The 19,119-nt window shown below is 38.0% G+C and overlaps 1 protein-coding gene across 2 annotated transcripts in view; it reads left to right on the top strand.

The window, feature by feature from the left end:
- Positions 1-19,119, top strand: part of NAV3 (neuron navigator 3) — a 787,742-nt gene that overhangs the window by 589,771 nt on the left and 178,852 nt on the right. The window contains exons 7-9 of one of the 2 annotated variants that reach the window (XM_019543171.1): positions 1,031-1,099; positions 3,968-4,107; positions 15,030-16,065. In XM_019543171.1, coding sequence (XP_019398716.1) covers positions 1,031-1,099; positions 3,968-4,107; positions 15,030-16,065 — 1,245 coding nt within the window. Of the gene's footprint in view, positions 1-1,030; positions 1,100-3,967; positions 4,108-6,016; positions 6,252-15,029; positions 16,066-19,119 lie in introns of those variants that run through there. The other variant, XM_019543169.1, reaches the window with a different exon arrangement.

The raw sequence follows: 19,119 nt of genomic DNA, 5'->3' as shown, positions 1-19,119 counted from the left end.
GCGAGTCATAATCTTTTTGCTGGTGGAGGGTCTTGCCTCGATGTTGATGGCTGCTGACTGATCAGGGTGGTGGTTGCTGAAGGTTGGGGTAGCTGTGGCAATTTCTTAAAATAAGACAACAATGAAGTTTGCTGCATCGATTGACTCTTCGTTTCATGAAAGATTTCTCTGTAGCATGCGATGCTGTTTGATAGCATTTTACCCACAGTAGAACGTCTTTCAAAAGATCACAGATCACCATAACAAATATAATAATAATGAAAAAGTTTGAAATATTGCGAGAATTACCAAAATGTGACACAGGGACATGAAGTGAGCAAATGCTGTTGGAAAAATGGCGCCGATGGAAAAATGACGCCGATAGACTTGCTCGACACAGGGTTGCCACAAACCTTCAATTTGTAAAAAAAAATGCAGTATCTGTGAAGCACAATAAAGTGAAGCGCAATAAAATGAGGTATGCCTGTATCAGGGAGCTCCTCTTGAAATTTCTGTGTGTTTATTAGTTTGAATGGTAATGAAGAACACAGCCAGATATGGTGAATAACAGCTCTTTATAGATATATTGTCAGAAGGGAGGACTTTTTTGGGAGGTATTATTTAGGTCCATATTTTGTGTCTACACTAGACCTATAGCTGCAAATCTGAATATTTGTGCCTGTCTCGCTACCATATTGCAAGTCCAAATCAGATATTTGGAGGTGCAAGTACTTGTATATTGGCCTGAAATTCTTTTTGCAGGCAAATGTAAGTCCTAGGACTTGGCTATTCTGAAAAATTATCCCAAGTTTCTTCCTAAAATACTTTCTAGTAAATGAAACAAATTTCAGCACAGTCCATTATTTCATAATCTGTACATCACATTATTCATACAGACTGCCCATTGTGTTTATTCATACTTTGCCAATTACTATGTTTTTTTCCCTACATGTTCTGTTTGCATTCATTAACTCATAGTTTGCTGGTAAGTGTTTTCTGTGCATGTTCAAAGAAATCCTTTAATTCAATTTCTCTGTTTCTTCTCATACAGTCTGACAGCCAGATATGCAACTCAATCTAATCACAGTGGAATTGCAACCAGTCAAAAAAAGACTTCTAGGTCAGTTAAAATCTCTAATTTATTGCTTGTTAGTGATACTCCAGCTAGTCAATGCCCAATGGTATTTTATCCTTTGGAAATAAATGGATACTAAGCACTGTGTATTTGTGTTGTAAGTGCAAGCTTTGCAACATTAAGCTTTGTCATGGAAGGCCTTCCACCTGGAAAAAAAAGAAGATTTGCACAGTGTCTTTAGTCATATTCCTGGTTGCTGTGTATCCTGTATCTTTGTACCCTGCATGTAAAATACCAGCTTTGAGGGATTAGTGGAGGCAGGGATTTTAGTGCTCTTCAGCTTCTGGTTCAAATCCTTCCTTTGCTTATAAGTAAAAATGTGTTTGGAAGTCCACCCTAATTCTTTATAGACATTTTGTCCACATCTTAAAATTATCACACAGGTTGTTTAAGGAGCCCAGGAATGGAGAAGCAAAGATTTAAAGAAAAAAGGATCACTGACTGTCTCTACTCCTCTGGGAGGAGCCTGGTGCTACTCATGAATTAGTCAGGTTTGGAACACAAAAGCACCACAGTTCAGGCTTGACAGAGCCATGTGCAGACACTGCTGTGTTTTTCAGTTTTAGTCAGTACTGTTAGTATCTTATGTTCATGAGCACTAAAATCCAGCAAAAAGTTCCTGGAAAGAAATGCCTGAATTGTTTTTACTCCTGTTGTCAGTTTGGTTTAATTTGTTTATTAATTACACTGTTTACTGTACAGTTCATTGCTGAGAGCAATGAACTATAAATCATGTAATCCACACTAAAGTTTGCATTGTATAATACAGAGCACTAACACAGTCTGAGATGCTGGTGATAGCTTGCAGTGAGCTATACCAGAGTGCAGCTGCTTTGTACCTGTGATCATAGGTCTTCAGTTTCCTTTATTGCTGACGCTCCTGTCTTGTCCACCATTCAACGTATGTGAGGGCCAATGGTCTTATTGTCTAATACTTTAACTCTGTAACAGTGTTTCCAAGGCCCCGATCAGAGGTATGTGATCTGTCCCTTACCTGTTACTTCCTACTTTGCATTTCCGTAGTTGCTTAACATGATTCTGCGAAAGCTATTTGAAAATAAAATTCAATTAAACTATGACTGTCAGTGAAGCAAACTGGAAAGGGTGTAGAGTAAATGACCTCATGTATGATGTACTTACTGTTTCAATTTCTAGGGTTCTGGTATGTAAAATATGTGCTTAACTACTTTACATTTTAACAGAACAGATGAGTTTCCAGTGTTACACATGCCTTCTCATTGCTTTTTTCATTACCTTTGACAAATGATCTCAAGGCTCTTGCTGCCTGTCAAATTAGGGTAATGAGAAAGAGCAAATGGATTTTTAAGTTTGTTTTAGTGCATTCTTCAGGGAACAGAAGATCACTAGAACTCATGGGTCATGGTAAAGGTTAGAATGCATACAGCTGCAGAGTAGAGACAGTCTGCTCCGGTCTCAGTGCAGAGACTAGAGGTGCAGGCTGGTGGCCAGAATGAGCTATAAAAATAACAAATGGATTAGCTCTCTGAGGCTTAAATTGGTATTATAACAGAATGTGAAGCTGTTTATATAAGATATCTAATGAAACTAAAATGACTTTATATTTCTAATGTACCAGCGTATTAAGCAAAACATTTCTAAACATATAGCATTTTGAAATTCTTTGTAATGTTATATCTTCCACCTTTTTTATACTGTATTTCCATAGGATGGCACTCGCATCATTTGATAACTCTAAAATAATTTGTTTTGTTATTAGCTGATGCTAATCACACTCCAGTAATTGATCATTATCAGAATGTGGGTATTGCTTTCCTGTAGTAAAGGCCTGTGGAGGATTTAAGCATTTTATTGCTTGTTATATTAAAAAAAGGGGGGGGAGGGAGAGTTAATTTCAGTGTTAATACAGAATATTTGAGGTGAGCATCTATTAAATAATTGTGCATCATGGAACTGCAAAAACCAGAATAGAGTACAGGCTAGTATATACTACAGACAATGGTTCATAATTTTTTCATTGCATTACTGCACAGCAAGGTTCAGATGGTGGCAGCAAATACTAACAAATGAACTGGATAGTCTGTGTATATTCTTACATAGGAGATATATTGATATATCAATAGATCTATATAGATACATCTCTATATATAGACCTATCTATATATCTCCTATGTAAGAGATATATATTCTGTATATCTATACATATCCATATATCCTATGTAAGAGAGATATATCTGATATATCTAGATAGATAGATATCTCTATATCTATATAAATATATATGGATATATTTATATAGCTATAGTTATACACACACCTACTTCAACATTTAGTTTCAGTATTCTCCATTTGAAATAATAAACATGCAAAACACTAGTAGATGGAGCTACTAACCAATATTTATTCAAAATGTTTGACAGCAGAAGATGAATAAAAGTGGCTCTTGTGCTAAACACAGCTAAGTACAATATTTACTAGTCAGAGATTTGGGGTATTTTTTTTCAAATGTTTTATTTTCAGGGTTGTTAGTTTTATTATATTTACACCACAAAACAAACTTGATGCATTTAAATGAAGTTGACACTATGCTCTAAAAGCACATTTAGGTGAATCTGTTGTAGCAATGTTAATGGCAAATGCAAAGCATCCTTATGTGTCCTGTGATGCTATAAAGCATCATTTTCCCTTTTGTGTGTTTGAGGATAATTTTTTATTTTCACTGTCAAGTCTAACTAATTTGAATCCTCTTGTTCATTGTTGCTACGTGAACTCATTGTTGCTGGTATTGTATTTGGGTCTAATACTTGATGAACTGGCTTCTTCCATATGTTGGCATCATGTGCAACAAAGTAATTTCTGATTATGCTGTTCCAGGCTTCCAGGGCCCTCAAGGGTGCCAGCTGCAGGCAGCAGTACCAAGGTCCAGGGAGCTTCTAATTTAAATCGGAGAAGTCAGAGCTTTAACAGCATTGACAAAAATAAGCCTCCACAATATGCAAATGGCAATGATAAAGGTAAGCATTTTAAAAACCTACACATTTCTGTGCATAGACATTACAAAAGAAAAGCAGCATGCCAATTCTGGAAAACAGAAGTGGATTCACTATTAAGAGATGGGCTAGGAATGTTGTATTACTCTTATGATGTGATATAGGGTTACGCTGGATTTTAGTTTTGTAGCTGAATTGGACTAAATTCAGGCTTTGGGTTAATCAACTGTGAAATCTTGTGAGTTGCAATTGATTTTAGCTCATACCTGTCCAAATCTCATGAGAGAAACCAACTATAAGATGAAATGATATTGCATTGTGGAAATACTGGGAAAGTCTTAAAGCCTTTTGGAATCTATAAGAAGACTTTCCATGGACTGCAGCACTGGGGACAGAAATTACACATATGCCAGTATCAGTGATCAAAAACTGGTTCAAATCTGTAACACAACAGAAGTTCAATGCACATAAACCACTTTCAAAATGGCTGAAACTGGTTTAAGATAAACCTGGAAGGATGTAGTATTAGACTTAACTAATTTAGGTTAAATAGGTCTATTGAACTTCTGTCCCAGATCCCCTCCAGATTCAAATTAACTCACAGTCCCCCAGCATCCCAAGATTCTTTGCACCTCCCCGGCTATCCTCCCCGTCATCCCCTTGCAGAGTGGGCAGGATAGCCTTTGCCCAAGCTGTCAGTTCCAGCCCAGCATAGAGGTGTCCTCTAGACCCCCTCCCTCAGCTTCTGGTCTGGGCCACTGTAGGCATGTTGCTGCACTTCCAGAATCAAAAGTGAATGTCTGTTTACTTGCTTATCCATTCAATCTACACAGTTTAGACTAACCTGTGAAGACTGAATCCATTGAGCCTTGGGTTTTTTGACTGTCTGTACTTAGCCCAGTAGATTTTGGCTCAGGTCCCCTGTAGAATAGGTGGGTTTAATGGGATTTCAAACCAGAAACAAATTAATCTGGACCTGGGGATTCAAAATTACATGCAACTTGTTGAACTGTTCCTGGGGTCTGAATTCAAGGTTCATATTTTGCCACCTCCTCGAGTACAACTGCCATGTCCAGATTTTGAATTTTGCAAAGGGATGGGGGGTACAGATGGTGTGCTGCATCACCACGTATCAAAACATGTTTTTCTTTAGTTAAAAATAAACTAAAAGCTTTACTAATGTGGTAGGAGCTAAGGTCCTATTATTAAGGTTAAGACTGAAACAAAAATAAATACAACTTCATTAGAATGAGTTAAAAACAATCTGTAGAGCTGTGACGTGGGAGCTTCATTAACAAGAGCAGGTAACAGATGGCAGCTTTGCAGAACAGTGGATGGCTCGATTGGTCAAGACCATTGAAAAGAAGAGAGCATTGTTAACACCTGTGGCATGAGGAGTTTAGAAGGGATCAGTAGATCATAAGGAGCCATGAATTCAATTGACTGTCTCAATTGAAATGCTGCTGCTGCTTCTAGGAAGTTGGTTTTAAACTATATGTGGACTGGGAATCAAAGGGGAACAGGGGCATGCGAAGACTGCAAATTCACCAGAGCATCCTCTGGGAACTGTTCCTGCAAGCTGCCATTTTGTCTACTGATTAGTTTACTTCCATCTTCAAATATGCTACTTTCTGATCTCTTACTTACGCTGTGGAGCCATTGCGACCTTCTTTGTTCTCTGTGCCAGAAAGAATAATGTGAAAATTCCACTGCTCTACTCTTCCTTTTTTCTCCATGTAATGAACAGCATTTTATTCATCATCTCTGGCTTAGACTATAGTTCAAAATGATACAATATACATAGTAGCCATTCGCATCCTTGGGGTCTGTGGGAGGAACAAATATGCAGTGAATGTAGTTCATCCAAGCAATAGGCAGCTATCCAGATTTTTTTTTTTTTTTTTTTTGCAAAATTCTGATGAGCACACTTTGCCCCTAGCAGGATCTGAAGATATAAACCCATTCTTTCAATAGCTATTTTATTATTTTTACTGTGAGGGATAAGTGTTTTGGATAGGTCTATGGTAAATTGTATTTTATCAAGGGTTTGTTTATGGCAAAAATTAAAATTATGGAGTATACAGAGCATGTGTTGAGCAGAGACAGTAGAATTCACAAATACCACAGGAAAGTTATGAACTAGGAGATATGACTGCTTGAATGTGAAGGTAGGTACAGTAGTTTAGGTTTGAGAGAGACTATCTGATTTTGACATTGGTACAAAACTATATAAAACTGAAATTACTAATAGGTGGGATTGTTTTTTCTCCATATTTCAAGATTTTAATTTTCTTAGTTCATTACTTGAAAAATGTTTTTGGACTGCTATGGTTAGCCTTGCAGTGAACATTTTATGTGGCATTTTGTGTGATGGATTTTCTTTACTTTCCCATTTCTTCCATGTGCAGAATAAGAACCTTGATGAGATTTTTAGTGAAGTCATTGCTTGCAAGAGGATAAGGGCTGCTTTGTTTGTATATAATCATTCGATTCATTTTACAGGCTATAGAAAAAGTAATGTTGCATATCTATGGAGTACTTTATTTCAAAATATTCTGTTTCTGCTCTTTTTACTTACTTTCAGTAACAACCGTGTGAATGCAAAAACATTGGTTTTACATGAAAACATAGGCAACTGCCAATTTCTTTTACAAACATATGTATAAAATCAAATTTTAATGAAGGAAAACAACCATTAATAGTACTGGGTTAGCAAAATTATGTTTTATTTAATATCCCAAAACAACAAATGGAAAACAAACCCATCACAATATACCCTGTCAGTTCTTTACATGCACCAAACTTTTTTTTAAAGCTAATTACTGTGATGTACATTTTTTAATGTTGCTCTGGCATTTTCAAGTAGCAATTTGTGTTTTGCATATGTAACATGGGCATCATTTTCTAGAAACATTTATTACAGGACAACCTTTTCCCCCTAACATTCCTACTACTAAGTAATAATAATAATTGACATTTAGCACTGAAGGAGATTTCCATAGCTGTGCAGCCCACAAAATTGAGATCTGTCTTTTTCATTTACTATTTTTTACCTGGGTTATAGCCATTTTAGTAAGGTATACAGTGCTTTCAAAATATTAGCTGGAATGCCCCGAGTATTGGTCATTCTGGTAGGTAAGTATTATATTTGACTTTACAGATAGATAAGGAAGGCAGAGATGCTAAACAGCTTGCATTGTATGAGCAGGCATTATAACTCAGGAGCACCAAACTGCTATTTCTGGGCTCAGACCACTACTAGTAGCATTTATCTACCATGTCTCTCTGCAGTACAACTCTGTACATGCCAGTATTAAGTAAGCATGAGTGTAGTATGGAGTGCTTTTTACAGGGAACATTTTCAGGAAATAGTAGTAACTGGAACTCTAGCTGCTGTATAATTAACAAGATTTCTGACTCAGTGACTGTTAGGGATGATCATACATCTACAGATTAAGGAATGCAGTGCAACCAGGTATGGACTCAAAATCAGGTATGATCAAAATCCTTATTCAAAATTTGGCTGTTGTTGGACCTTTTTTTGGGCTTAATTTATGCTTTATAATAATTTCTGTAATTTCTGTATATTGTATCACATGGGGAGTTACTCACCCAGGTGAATTCCTGCCCCTCTTGAAACCAGCAGAACTTTGCCATTTATTTTGATAGAGCCAGGATTTTATCTACAAACTCATTCAGCCACAGATGGATAGGTAAATGTTACTTTATGTTGCTTCAATTAAGATTTGCAGTCCTGAGTACATAGTATATTCCAAAGATAGGGTGTCACTGAACCAGTCTGTGTTGGCCAAAGGAACTATGTTTTTTGGAGTGGTTTCTGTCTTTTTGGAACATCTGATTCTGAATGAAAAAATTAGAAAATGGTACTAATATTTCTTTGATTTTTAAATCTGGCTCTTTGACCACACCTCGTGTATCAGTTTAATTATTTTAGTCAGTGTTGTTATAATGGTACTTATTCTTATGTTTTATTTTAAACTAAATCACAAAGCAACAGACTGAAGTGTGTTTACTGTGATTACTAAATGTACCACATTTTGAGAACCACATACAGCATTAAAGGATTGGATTGACTGGAAAAATAGATTTTTTTTTCCTTTGAGATTAGGAAAGACAAATGTCCCAATTAACTTTCTTCCTATGTTGTACCCGAAAAAAAAGACTTTTTGAGAATTTAAGAATATAACACTTCAGGATTTGAAAGCATCTCCATAGTCATGAATTCAATCCCCAGCTGTTACAAGCCACATCATTATATCATCCTGTTCATAAACTTACCAAGCTTATGAAGCTTATGTGGGGTTTAAACTACCCAAATCTTTTGTAGTAAAAATGAGTCATCTGAGACCTCATTTTAAAAAAAAGTGCCTAGTAAAAGTGAATGATGAACTGATGACCGTGTGTGTCTAGTATAAGGCATTTTGGCCTATTTTTAGGTAAGTTTATGTAGTTTTTCCTTGAAAAAATGTTAAAGCAGTAGTAAGTTTTCAAAGTGGACCAAACTGGCTTGATGGACTGCTTATCATCCAGGGGTCTCATGTTCATTGTCAACAATATATTGGATAGCTGAAATTAGCTTCCAGACCCAGCCTTTGCAAAGCCCACGTTGAAGTGGAAATGGTCCTTCATATATCTGAGAAACTTTCTGAAGTATTAGAAAGGGATTAGAAAAGGTCTCACAATAAAAACACTTTGGCCCTTACAGAGCTCTCCAGATTTAGCAGCATAGTATACTTGATCATCATTATATTGCATCAGATTTCTTGTTTAGCTACTCATCCCTTTATACATAGTAAAATATTTAAGTTATTTCTAAACACAAAGACCAAAATGCTACAATCACAACTAAGACCCTACAGTTGCAAGTTTAGAGCACATATTCCACCCCCTCCCAATTCCTTTTTACACTTCAGAGGGTGAATATTTTTGACAAACTTAAAACTGTAACCCTCTCTTCATTTTGAGGGCGCAGAACATTTCCAGTTGTGCACCTCAGTTGACTAAAAGGGACTACAGAAGTGCGTGTAATTCTGTGTGATACAGAACTTGGCTTGGAGATACTGCACTGCTCTTCAGGTAGACAAAAGTGACTATTTCTACCATTGCGCAGAAGTAGCCAAAGTATTTTGTATGGGGGAAATGTCTATAGCTGTGTTTTTCCCTAATATGCAGCTGGGCTTCAGAGGAAGACTGGAAATGTTATGTGAAAAATCCCCAAGTATAGGTCTATCCTATTGAGAAAAATACAGATTTATTAATACTAATTCATGTCTTATTTTGTGTTAATCATCTTATTAGGTGACATGGGGCAAAGCCTGGCAGGATTCTAATGTTGACTACTGTGAAAATATCTGTATGCAGAAGAGTTAGTGCAAGGTTCAAGTTTTCTATCCTGACAGAAGGAGTATTCTAATGGTTCAGAGCTGGTTACTGATCTAGTAACATGTCCTTCCATAGATTTCTGCCACTGAAATGCCTCTTTTATATAATCCTGCAATCTTTATGATCTTAGCAGGAATAATCTAGGCAAGATAAGTGGAGGGGAAGGGTTAGGTAGGTAGTTGTTTACAAATAAACCAGCTGCAACTGAACTGTTATGAACTGAATACCAAAACACAACCATGCTTTTAGTTTGGGACAGCATTCCTACCTATTTCTAGAATGGGAGCTATAGAAAGGACTTTAAACTGATTGAATAGATGTGTTACATGCTGGAGCAGAAGTTAACCCCTTACGTATATACTTCAAAATATAGCTATGTTAGTAGCTCATAAAATTTAGCTTGATCATTGCTGGTTTTTTGTCATGTTTAGATCAGATTTTGGTGCAATTTTATAATTTTGGAATGAACACTTGGTGACAGATTCTCTTCCAACTATTAGGTGCTTATACAGACTTAAGCACTTTAAGCATGATTCTGTTTCCCCCCAAAACACTGTTAATATAAAGGTGACAGTGCCTCTTTTTCTATATTGCTTTTTTTTTTACTTAAGGATAAGATGGCAGTATGTTATAAAAGTAGATTCATTAATGGATTTTCAGGGACTTGAACAGGGTGGAATAGAATAATATTTAGGTGCGTAAGTCCACTTAGATGCCTAATGAAGTGGAATAAAAACTGGAACTTGCTGTTCTTACTGTTCTAGTAATTCCCAAAATAGATTAGTTTGTGCCTCAGTGGCTGTGTCTGCATGTGCAATTAATTTGAAGCAATAAAGTCCAGCATACTGTGCTGGAGTTTATTGCTCTAGGGCACACCGTTTGAATGTAAGCCCAGGACTGCAGCACGTTGAGTTGGGTCGGAGCAGCCCAGGCTGCTCTGACCCGGCTCAGTAAGCTGTAGAGCAGCTAGCTGAAGCAAGAGGGTGCTCCAGTGTGGAGTTAGCCAGAAGGCAAACTCTGCACTGAAGCACTCTTACACCCCAGTCAGCCCCATCAACATCTACATGAGCGCTGCTGTGGAGTAAAAAGTCTGCAGCAGAGTAATACTTGTATTTACAAGTACTAATCTGCAGCAGATTTTATTAGTTTCCTATGGCCTAATAGGGCTGCACATGTAGATGCAAAGACATTTATTGTGGAGATAATTGGGCAACTCCCCAGTAAACATCTTGTGTAGACGTGCCCTGTATCACAAAACAGCTTTCAAATAAAATGCAGAATAATTTAATTTTAACCAATATATTAGTATACAATTGAGAAGAAAAAAGGAGAATAGAATCTGAATAGGGTCTGGTCTTTTTTCTTAATCTAAGCACTGAAAAACATTAATTACAGAGGCAGATAAGGTTCTTTGAGTTAATCTGATATCTTTTATTAAACCAACTAAAATAGTTGGAAACATTCTTCTTTGCAAGCTTTCAGATACAAACACCCTTTTTCAATCAGAGGAATCATCTACAGTTGTTTGGTGCTTTTCCTGGATGGGATAGAAGCTGGAAGCCAGTATGTAAGAATGCAGATCAGTGAAAATGCAAATGCCTGACAGTGAGGGTCAGAGGGGTGAGAAGGCAGGTGGGGGTGGGAGGAGGGAAACGGTGACCTGGTGATAAAGTGTAGCTGGTAAATTGTAGAGAGGTTACCTGGGGTATCAGATGTTAGGCAGGTTATAATGTGCCATAAATCCAATATCTGTATTTAGTCCATGATTTCTTGTAGCCAGTACATTGATGAAGTAGAGTGCATAGACTTGTCTGCAAATGATGTTTTGTAAATTCCCTTTGAAAATTAGAACAGAGAACATTTTATGTTCATTCCATATTGAAATTACCACAAGGTGGGGACAGATGTCATGTAATAACCAGCTTATCTGACTGATTATTCACAGCACACTGAAAGATTTCCTGGTTCAAGGAATACTTTAAATTGTGAAACAAGGCCATCCAGGTGCAGAAATAAATCATTTTACTCCATTTTGTTAATCACAAAGGCAGACTATTGGTAGCACACTGAAGCATGTCAGCAACTCTCCTAAGGAAAATTAAGGAAGTAGTTTAAATTAAAGATTAATTTAAGGTTAAAGCCTACACACTGTCTGCAATTTATCTGACATTGTTTACGATTTGTGACCTAAATAGTAAAGATGAAAGGGTGAGGCCTCTGAGACTACGATGTATAGAGTACAACAAGCTACTGATAAAACAACAAATGTAACTTTACTTTTCATGCTGTTTTCTGTTTATTACATAAGCTTATTATTACTCAAAAGTAGTCCAGAGACAAAGGTATAATAACAGTTTTCAAATATTCAAAAGACTGCTATAGAGACTAGAGAGAACAACTGCTCTTCTTTACTACTGAGACAATATGTATGTACAGCAGTAAAGAAGATTTTAAAATCTCAGAAAAAGCTTCCTAACTCTAAGAACCGTAGAATAATGGAAAAGCTGCCCATGGAAGCTGCAGAATCTGCTTATTGAAGGAGAGGTAGGATACAGCTGGGATGGTTTAGGAATTGCATACCCTGTATTTTTGCAGAGCATTGCACTAAATGACCCCTGAGGTCCCCTTCAATCCTAGGGTTTTATGAAAAGGGAAAATGGTAAATATGGATTTTTAATCAATATTGTTTTTAAAGAAAATGAATGAAAGTTAAGATAAGAGTCCATGTACGTAGTGGCATGTAAGCGTTACTACCACAAAACATCCTGGAGTCATGCAGCAGAATATTGCTATATGTATTTTGGATATATTTTTAAGGTGGACTTTGATTTTATTATTTTCTGCACAACCCAAGACAAATCACGTCAGCTCCAATCTTCTGGTATAATTGAAGATCACCGAGTACAAGTCAAGCCATGAGTGCAAAGGCATTTACACCCGCACATATACACAGAGAGTCCTCAGTCACTATTTACTGAGCTTTTCCCTGGAATAAATTAAAGAAGCCCAAAGGCTTCTATAATCTGCACCATCTGTCTGTGGTCCCTAGGCTGTACTCCAACATCTGGTGCTCACCAGAAAATGTCATGAGGCCCAGCCACAACCCCTGCCCTGAAAGCTTGGAAGGGACAAGCTCCACAGCCATACTTTCAAGACAGGGACTTGAAGGCTTATTCATATTACTGGAAAGCAAAACCTATCACAAAGCATTCCCAGTTAAGAAGGACTTAAAGTCTGGCCTGTTTTAAAAACTACTGTAAGATGCATTTGCTAAACCTCTCTCTCATGCCAGCTGAACTTTGAAAAGCTTCCTTGAACCTGGAGATCTGAGTCCTCTGTGAAGTGTGCTGTGGACATGAGTATGCAGAGCTACTCGAGTTGTACAAGGTTTGCAAATGATGACGATGGATACTAGAAAATGCTTAGACAGCCTTATGCAGCATCTATGTAAGATGGAGATGTGTTGGCCTGATAGATTGTTATGTAAATAAGATTTTTTTTTCCATGAATCTATGGTGCGTCAGTGTTATCTCAGTTGTTAATGTTTACTGAGGCTCTATTTGTGCTACAGGGAAACAGAGGTTTGTTTTGCTTTGTTGTTGTTACTCTATCTTTGGGCCCCATTTTAAATCACATGTGCCACACTTGCCATTTGTGCCAGCATGTGGGAAATACCAGCGTATTCTGCTTTTGCTAAGGAATAATTAGTTTTTCCCTCCGAGTATCCACCAAAGCTTCTTTCACTCTTATGCAATGGTGACTTACAGAAATCCATGCTAAAAAAGAATGTGATGTTTGTATCCTTACAGTACAAGAGCTAGAACTGTGAATAGCCCTTGCTCAATGGATAAATGTTTTAGTGCCTTCATGTGCTGTATTATTCAGATTATTGTGTCCTTGGGCATTGACCTTGGCCTCCTGTCTGTATAAAAAGCATTACTGTACTTTTGGCACTGTATTAACTGACTAACTGTTGAATGTTTTGTAATTCCCCTTGAGGGTGATCAGCTACTCTGGAAGTGACACTGAATTATATGGGCAGACCTAGACTTCCTTTTATTTTCTCCTGATGTTCTGAACATTGATACAAAATGCATTAACAGGAAACATGTCATCTAAAGAAATTCAATGACGGTTTAGAGGACATCATTGGTTAGGGGTTTAATCACCATTAACACTTCACTTCTCTGAGGCCCCAGAGTGATATTAGTTAACCAACAGTGTGTTCAGATATTCAGAATGTGGGCTTTCATACAACAGAGCACATTTCCAGTGCATATGTTTTTCATACATCAGTATGTTTTGCTTGCTAAGGCAAACAGCTTGTTTTGAAAAGAAAATTATGGTTACAGTTTAAAATATCTCTGTTGATTATTTGACAGAGAGCCTAATTCTTCTTTATACTAACGCTGCTTGCACTGTTCTGGCAATGCAAAATGTCTTAAAATACCAGAACAGGATACATGAGTCTTAGAGTACATGAGAATCAGTCCCAAAATAATGATCAGTGCTACAGCACTGCAGCACTAGCAGCTGCTTTCCAGTATTGTTATATATTGTCAACAGTGAACCTTCTGGTGTATTTTCTCTTGTTTGGGAAAATGCACTGTAATCAAACATCTGTTGCCAGTTCTATCAGTGACCAAAAGTGGACCAAAAGGTAAAATTAAATTGGATGTTTTAGAGCAGAGGCCCAGAAAAATATAAGTATTGGCTTGATGTACTTGCTTTAATAAACAAAGGCAATATCCTCAGAGTCAGAAGTGGAATTCACAACCCCCAAGATAGGTGTTTAACGTCCCTATATATTCACTGGGGAAAGTCACGCCTTTATTTTTGGATTCACGACACTCGGAATGGAAATGCCTAAGTCAGTCCTGTGATGAGGTCAGTACATCAAGAGAAGGCAGTTCTGAGTTTCAACCCTTGCTCAAAATACTGCTTATATGTTTTATCCAATGACTCTAATGAAAAATGCGGAACCAGAACTTAAGACTCCCTCTCAGGGAAGTGCCTTCATCACTGGACTACGGAGTTATGTTCTCTTGCTTGTTCTCCTTCTGGCCCTATATACCTTGTGTTCCTGTTTACAAAGGGCTTCAGTGTCAAAAGGAGGTGTGGTGAGTGCCCTAGTTCTAATCTTGCCCATAGTCTGGTGTTGAGGGCAAGCACACTCTCTTGGGAGATGAGAGATATGGTTTAACAACCTCCAGGCTCAAGAAGGTCTAGAACCCAGGTCTCCTGCTTCCAGGATACGTGCTCTAATCATTTGTCTTAGAAGGTGGCCAGCAGCCACCATCTCAGTTCTACTTTAATACATTTTAGGCAATTGAGTTACTTTGTGAATCTATGCCTATGATTAGTAGAAACTGCGTTTTCTATCAGGTTTTTAAATCTCCAACCTAGCTGTGCTTTTAAAAGCACAACTAGTAGGGGTATGACCTTACAGCAAGAGAAGGGGAAATAGTTCTCCCTTGGTTGCAATATCACTCCTGCATTATGAATAATGTGTAATTTCTTCTTTTGTTCTTTTATTAAAATAGATTCACCAAAAGGCCCTCACCCATCTACAGGCATGAATGGAAATGTGCAGCATCCCACCAGCACTGGGCAGCAGCAGGTCTCTGCCATACCCTCTCCAAGTGCCAGCAAGCCTTGGCGCAGCAAATCCATGAATGTCAAACACAGTGCCACCTCTACCATGCTGTCTGTGAAGCAGCCTAGTCCCGCAACCTCCCCTACTCCATCTTCAGACAGGCTCAAGCCACCCCTTTCTGAAGGAACAAAACCCTCTTCTTCTGGACAGAAATCTATGCTGGAAAAATTCAAGCTGGTTAATGCTAGGACTGCTTTAAGATCCCCCTTGTCATCCAGTTCAGGACCCAGTGACAGTGGAAGGGAGGATGATACCTTTTCAGAGTGTGGTGAAATCGATGGCTTAAGCAGTGGGCTAAATAGTGGTGGTTCCACCAGTAGCAGTCCTAAAGTGTCACCTAAACTAGCTCCTCCAAAAGCTGGAAGCAAAAATCTCAGCAATAAAAAGTCTTTGCTACAGCCAAAGGACAAAGAGGAAAAGAACAGGGACAAAAATAAAGTTTGCACTGAGAAAACAGTAAAGGAAGAGAAGGACCAGACCACTGAAACATCTACAAAAAAGAGCTCAAAAATTGCAAGCTTGATCCCAAAGGGGAGCAAGACTGCAGCAGCCAAGAAGGAAAGTTTAATACCTTCCTCTAGTGGGATACCAAAACCGGGATCAAAGGTACCAACTGCAAAGCAGAGTGCTTCACCTACATGTGCAGGAAATAAAGAGGCTGAAAAATTGAGGACTACAAAGGGCAACCAGTCCCAATCGGCAACAAAATCTCAACCTAATGAGAAAGCCTCCCCTTCCTGCAGTCTTGTCTGTTCTGAAGGCAAGGAAGCTAGCCCAGCTCTTACCCCTGGTTCCTCTGCAGCTCTTTCTGTTTCAGTGGCTGCAAGCAGTGGACAGGTCACAGGAAATGGCATTGTCCAGCTTCCTCAACAACAGCAATACAGTCATCCAAACACAGCCACAGTAGCTCCTTTCATTTATAGGTAAGGTCACTAAAAATAAATTGACTCATGTTATAATTTGCAAGCTGTGTAACCAAAGCTGGTAAAATAATCCAGTCCATGGTGAATCAAATATTTAAATGGTTGCTCTGTCTCTTTCTGGATTATACACAAACAAAAAGTTTTCCAGAATTTGTATACTATCTAAAATGTCTTTATGAATACTTTCTATGAGTAATTCTTAGTCTGTACATGTTATATGTGATCAGTTTGTCAACTGTGTTTACTATTTGAAGTGCCAGGTATTTTGATTAGTTACACAGGCCCCATATAAATTTATGTTTTGTGGTTGGAAGGTTACCATTCTTAAAATCCCAGATTTCTATCATGACACTGTATTTGCAAGTGTTCCTCAAATAAGCCTTTCTGAAATCAACCTAGAAGGTAACACAAGCAAGGTATGGCAGAAAAAGAGTATAAAAATTGTAAGTATTCACAACAATTTCAGTCTTGAGTACAGAGGCTTGCAAAGGTTGATTGTAAATCTAAGATTTTTTGTCTGTACTTTGCCACAGCATAACTTAAACCTGGAGAGTTTCTGCTATAAGTTATGCACCTGATATATGCTATTAGGCCGACTGAGGCTCTGGTACACTGGAACTAATAAGGAAGAGTATTATCACTTTTTTTATGGGATCAGGTTTTATATCCATGCATTGTAAAACAGCTAAAGAGAGAATAATGATTTTAACATTGTACAATAAGAAAACTATGCTAAGTGAAGGGACTGTGAAGGCTGGTTTGAGTAACAGCAATTGCATTTTAATAAGATTTCAGATGTCAGCTGTTGGTGGATTTTTAGCTCCAGCTATAGGTAGATGAAATATTTTAAAGGGGAAATACGATAAAATAACTATATTATTAAGTAGAAGAGACTATCATTTTGTTGTTTTTTCTTTGCAACCAGTATTGTGGGTACAAGTAGGCTAAAGAGGTGTTTAGAATAGGTCCTGAGGGAGTATACATGTAAAACTAAAGGCAGCTTCAAGAGCAATGAAGGATGAAAGATTGCCTTACTGTCTAAAGTAATTGTAAATAAAAACATAACTCTTAACTTTAATATGTAATAGCTAACCCCTTAAATTTCAATTAAATGCATGTTTAAGAGAGATGCTTAACTGACAAATGAATGCTTCTCAATAATTGATTGAAGATCACCTATTGTCATGTCAGTTGTATATGTAGCCTACAGTTCTGTATATAGGAAGGTGCACAAACATGTGTGTGTGTATACACACATACACACCTTCCTGCAAGGACTTTGAAATAACAGACAGTGATTTTTGTAGCAGAATATAAATATAATCAGAGTCAGAATATCTATATTTACAAAGTCAGCAGATTTATTCTTGTGGGCATATGATTAATGGTAATTTATGCGAAGCCCTGTTTGTATTTCCATTTCCTCACTTTTAAACATATCTGTTTTCTCACTTGGCCACTATAGTTTATGCATGTAATTCTCAAGTATGCATGTTAGCAGGTAAATAGCTTTATAGAATAATGGATTCATAAATAAAAATCACCATCCAAACTGACCTTTTTTTATAGTGCTGTCAGCTGGAAGGAAGACTCAGCTTTGACAAATTTGCATTGTGATCCTTGTAAAGTGCTGGGCAAAGCTCCAAGCATAATTCGGTAGAATTGCAGCAAAATTCTGTATATAATCCAGCAACCCCCTTTAGAATTGTGTTAGCTACAAGTCAAAGTTCCAGCCTATTTAAATTGTCACTGTTGTATTCAAATGTACAGGAAGCTGTCATTTTATTTGCTTTTCTCAATAATAATTCTGTGAATATCAAGCCTAAATACAGATACTTGAGAGGTTAAATCAGGTTCAAAATGGCTGCCCAATTTAAACTTAGCTTGTCCTGGTGCCAACCTTGCACTTACAGACCCAGTCTCAGTGACAGAAAATCAATCTGAATGTGCAACTGTACAGAAGTTCCATACATACAAACCAGTCAAAAAATTGCAGAACCTAGTTTAAGATAAACCTGGATTGTTATAATTTCAAAATTAATCAATTTGGTCAAACTGGTGCTTGAAACTTCTGTATATTTTCCCTGCACAGCCCCAGGGCTGGCAAAACCCAGCCCCAGCTCCAAGGCTGCACTTTTCACCCTCTCTGCCTGCACCAGGCTATATTTTGCCCCCGGAACCCTGCCCCCTCCTCCCTGGTCCAGCCAGCACCCCCAACCTCCATCCATCAAGCTGCTCTAGGTGCTACTACTGCCAGAGCCAAGCAAATCCCAGCGAGGGGAGGAGTAGAGGTCCTGGTTCACCAGGGGAGGGTTAGGGGGCTAAAAGTAGCCCTTGGTCTCCCAAAGCACCCCCATGGACCCTGTAAACCCCCCTGGATCCCAGCAACACCTCATAGATCACCCCCCCGATTGCTCCCACAGTTCATGCCTGCCCCCCCACTTGTGGTCCCACCTGCCCTCCAACTCCCCCCAGCCAGCTTGCACCCCCCCAACCTCCTGCTTGCCCCCCCATCCCAACTTACTAGATATTGTGCAGTGATTTTGAACTGATTTAACCTCCCCCTAATGCCCCCAAGTGTCTGTACTTAGCCCAAATGCTAAGCAGTTAGAGTGAGGGTGTGTTTTGGGTCAAGGTAATGCTCAAATGGGTTTAGGAGTAGTAAGCCCTATTGCAAAAGAGTTTCTTTGTGGCATCAACAGGTTTTGATTTAAAGAATGGAGGATGTTAAGGGATAATAGTCATCCATATGTTGTTTGTAATGAGTTTTAGTGTTTGTAGTAGTACATGAAAAACAAATATTCCACCAGGATACGCTGGAAGGATTTGTGGCAAGTTGCAGTCCTGTATGCCAGATGCACAAACTAATCTAATACCACATGATTTTTGTTTCTTTTAATTGTTGCATCATGGAGTCTTATCTAGTATCACAGCTTCTCTTCACAAATTTGAGGCTATAGTTGAAAGTGAATCTGAGGGAATCTGAATTGGTATAGTTGATACTTTTGCAAAATAACTTTATATTTGTACACAATTATTTATGTTATTCAACTT

This window comes from Crocodylus porosus, unplaced genomic scaffold (assembly GCF_001723895.1).
Source record: "Crocodylus porosus isolate Cpor-Errol unplaced genomic scaffold, CroPor_comp1, whole genome shotgun sequence".
In the NCBI taxonomy this organism is placed as follows: domain Eukaryota; kingdom Metazoa; phylum Chordata; order Crocodylia; family Crocodylidae; genus Crocodylus; species Crocodylus porosus.
This window is presented reverse-complemented; position numbering and strand designations above follow the sequence as displayed.